At 42.7% G+C, this 3557-nt stretch overlaps 1 protein-coding gene across 1 annotated transcript; it reads right to left on the reverse strand.

Annotated features, from left to right (window-relative positions):
* Positions 1 to 2006: 2006 nt before the first annotated feature.
* On the reverse strand, positions 2007 to 3202 carry LOC107187913 (juvenile hormone acid O-methyltransferase). Its single transcript, XM_015576114.1, has 5 exons — positions 3016 to 3202; positions 2782 to 2953; positions 2537 to 2669; positions 2306 to 2453; positions 2007 to 2209 (listed from the first exon to the last, which is right to left on the reverse strand). Exons 1-5 carry the CDS (start codon positions 3200 to 3202, stop codon positions 2007 to 2009), a joined length of 843 nt encoding a protein of 280 aa, XP_015431600.1.
* Between the last annotated feature and the right edge of the window lie 355 nt (positions 3203 to 3557).

Genomic DNA, 3557 nt, shown 5'->3' on the forward strand with positions numbered 1-3557 from the left:
AATTGCCCGTGGAAAACCGTCTGCGTACCTATTACCCGTAATTTACGAGTTGCTTCCACATTAGATCAACCGGCCGAACGGGAGATCTGTTCGTTATAATTATCCTAGCGATTTTACGCCCGATACATATTTTAAGCCGTTCATTTGTGCGCGTCCATTCCGCGGTATGTCATAGTTCCGAGTATATTATTAACGGAATTGTATATTAAATGGAGGGGACCGGGATACAATATGATAATTGAAAATCAAAATGTTAGATGCAAATCTTGCGTAACCGTGGAACACTTTGTCGTTTCACGTAGACCGGAAGTCTTCGAGACCCGCAATCTATATTGTTCGATGAAATCGCGAGCCACGATTCAATCCACGACCTTTCTCAATTTGTAACTGGTGATACTCGATTCCAATTTGATTCCTCAGAAGATCGATTTTCTTGGGTGACACATTCACTGCCATTTATAAAACATACACTAATGGCCAAAAGTATGGGACCAGGTCTGATAATTAAAAAAAGAGGAAAACATTATTCTACAAGGAGCTGTCGAAGGTAACGCGTTAAAATTGATGGGAACTTATTTGTATATCTACTGATTCCGTCACTTTTATTTTATCGTAACAGAATAATGAGTTATTGTTTCATCAGTCATGAACTCTGGTCCCATATTTTTGTGACGTGTTACCCGAGGGAATCGATGTTCGGAAAAATCGAATCATCGTAACACGCTTTCTTCCGCCGTTTACCGTTAAAGTTTTGCACGTTCGATGTGTCCTCGGGATTAATACGACTTTTCTGCCAGGCCGCGCACAATTTCAGCTGGTCCTCAGTTTTTTCAGCTTCTTCTTCGTGTCGTTCGCACAGGTTCAGAATACTCGTATCACTGTTTCTGGCGGATTGGCTCGGAACTTCCGTAACGATAAGAATTTTTTGAGCTGTTTTTTACACAGACACACATGCACACACACACACACACACACATGTATACACCCGCCTTCCTATACGATCGATGGCGACTTTTTCGATATACATATACGTTCCCCCGTTTGGACTGTTTTACGTAATAACTGTCTCGGGGATATTTTTCGATTTCGACGCATTTACAATTGTTTCGCTTGACCGTGTGTAGCTCTGTGTGTTAAATGTGTATGTATATATTATATCTCTTAGAGGAGACGATGCGTGTCCGTAGCCGCTGCGAGACCTGGGAAATTCCTACGATATCCCCCGAGATCCGTGGGTAGTTTGAAAAATTTTGGAAATAGAAAGTTCGCGGTAAGCCGCGGGTAGAATCTCGAGTTGCTTCCATTTTTTAGGGTTTCGGCACCGCACTCTGGATCGCGAGAGATGTTTCGACTGGCGAGATTTTCCGAGGGACGAGAAAAATGTGTGATTCACGGTACGGGGATTCGTGATTATTCGAAAGCGTCTGCTTGAGAAACGAGAATATCTTCCACGTGACGCGTTTTTCTCGTGCCTTGCTGGTAAAAGTTGCTCGGATGAAGGCGTCAGCGTTGCCGAAACCGATCGATGTCGACTGGTTCTTCGAAAGCCGGATTTATAAACTTCGGTGTATTTTTTAGGAAAGAAAACAAAACAGAAACGTTAGTGAAATTGTTACTCCCTGTGTATGGTTACCACGTAAGCACCGCAAAACAGATCCACTTATTACCCCCGCCCCTCCCCTTACGATGATATGAGTTTTAAATGATATTCTATAAATGGCTGTACCGTATTGTAAAATCAAAGATATATAGTGTATAATAAAGTTTAGTGTTGTAGAAACGATGGGTGCGCTGGGTACACTGATTGGTTCGACACCTGTGTTAGGGCTGTAGTAGCGAGAACAGTCCCAAATAACCACTTTTTAAATAAGAACCCATAAAAATGGAATATAGTAGAATAGAATGTGTTTTCATTTTTTGTTTATTAACAATTGAATCTACAACAATAGTGTACAGAAACAAACTTGTTGGCCCTATTGAACGCTTCGGATCTTTAATAGTTTTGCTCAGAACGTCTCGACTGGTTTCCTGATGTACGCTACGAGAATATGGTATATGTCCATGATTTTGTACTCTTGTTGCTCGTTGTCGTGGTACTCCCTGAACTGTATCTTTTGTTTCACGATCTCTTGTATCAGTTCCTCCTTGAACTTTTCACGAAGGTTCTCGGGTACGCGGCTGATGAAGGGATTAACCGCGATCGTGTGATCTGTAAGGAGAATCGATTCAACAGTGACCCTTTATTTTTCTTTAATACTAATATAATATGTTTGGTATTTTAATGTATAACATCGTCAGTCCTTACTTTTCAGTGACTGCAGGTTCTGGTAAACGTAGCTTCTCTCCCGTTTGCTGCAGTGCAGAATCTCGAAACCTGTGTCCTCTAGCACCTTCCTCAAAGTGGATCGTTGGTCCTTGCATTTGTGGTAGTAGGGAACTTGAAGGTCCACGTCCTGGATGTACATAGAACGGATCAGGTGAGTGAATGGTTTTGATCTAAATTGTTAATCGATAATCGAACTGGAAAATTTTTAACCTGCATGTACGGTCGGTACTGTGGGTTCTCGTACAGATTTATGTAACCGTCGTAACCGGTGTTGTCGGCCAGAAACATGGTTAGAGCGGTGCCTCCTGGTTGTAGAATCTTCCAAATGTTCTCGAATGTTCGCCTGAATTCAATAAAAAAAAAAAAAAAACACTGAATAATTTCAAAAGAGATTCAAGTAATTACGGCGATACGAGATTTCTTTTAATTGTAATTAAAGGAAACAAAAATAATACCATGGGTTCTGACACCAGTGGAGGCAGAAGAAGGAGAACACGTTGTCGAACTGACCGATCAGTTTGCACGGTAAATCCTCGGTCTCGGCGTCCAGGCACATGAACGACAACCGTTTCTCGTCGCAACACTTTTTCCTTGCGTATTCCACCATCTCCACCGACACGTCCACTCCTGAAAATCTCCGTGGTCGATTAACAAGTTCGAGGTAGAGAGAATTTTACCGATTCCCTTACCGACTACTTCAGCGCCCGGGGCTAATCTCGGCAGGAGTAGATTTTTTGTGACGCTTCCTGGCCCGCAACCGATGTCTATGCACTTGCCGTTCATCTCGGACAGCTCGTTACCGAATTCTTCGATTACCTCGAGCGCGTCCCGATACTGAAATCTGCTCGCGTTCGCGTACTCCTCGGCCATGTACATTTTGAAATCCTTTCTTTTCTGTCCTCTAGTTGAAAATTAAATGAAAACTTCAACTTCGGGCCTCGATAGAGATCACTGGATGGTAATTTGTTGTCCTGTTCGACACTTTCTATTGTTTCTACGCGTATGAAACGTAAATCCGTGACGTAGAACGAGGACGACACAGGACCGACGTTGAGACTACCACCCGCGTCTGATTCAAATAACGGCGGCTTTTCTATTGATGACTTTTAGCCCCGAGTTTCGTATTTATATTCGGTGACTCGTATAAACAACTTGCCGGCTCTCAGACAGTTCCCCCCACTCTATTTTCCCGTATAATTTTTGTTTTCTTCTTGCCTTCCTTCCCCTGCTT

This window comes from Dufourea novaeangliae, unplaced genomic scaffold (genome assembly GCF_001272555.1).
Source record: "Dufourea novaeangliae isolate 0120121106 unplaced genomic scaffold, ASM127255v1 scaffold120, whole genome shotgun sequence".
In the NCBI taxonomy this organism is placed as follows: Eukaryota; Metazoa; Arthropoda; class Insecta; order Hymenoptera; family Halictidae; genus Dufourea; species Dufourea novaeangliae.

Excerpts from the sequence above, each read along its gene's own strand:
- LOC107187913 (XM_015576114.1), bottom strand. The coding sequence starts at position 3,202 with ATGTACATGGCCGAGGAGTACGCGAACGCGAGCAGATTTCAGTATCGG. Across the intron at positions 2,954-3,015 it reads CCCGGGCGCTGAAGTAGTCG|GAGTGGACGTGTCGGTGGAG; the intron begins GTAAGGGAATCG and ends GGAGATTTTCAG. Across the intron at positions 2,454-2,536 it reads AGTACCGACCGTACATGCAG|GACGTGGACCTTCAAGTTCC; the intron begins GTTAAAAATTTT and ends ATGTACATCCAG.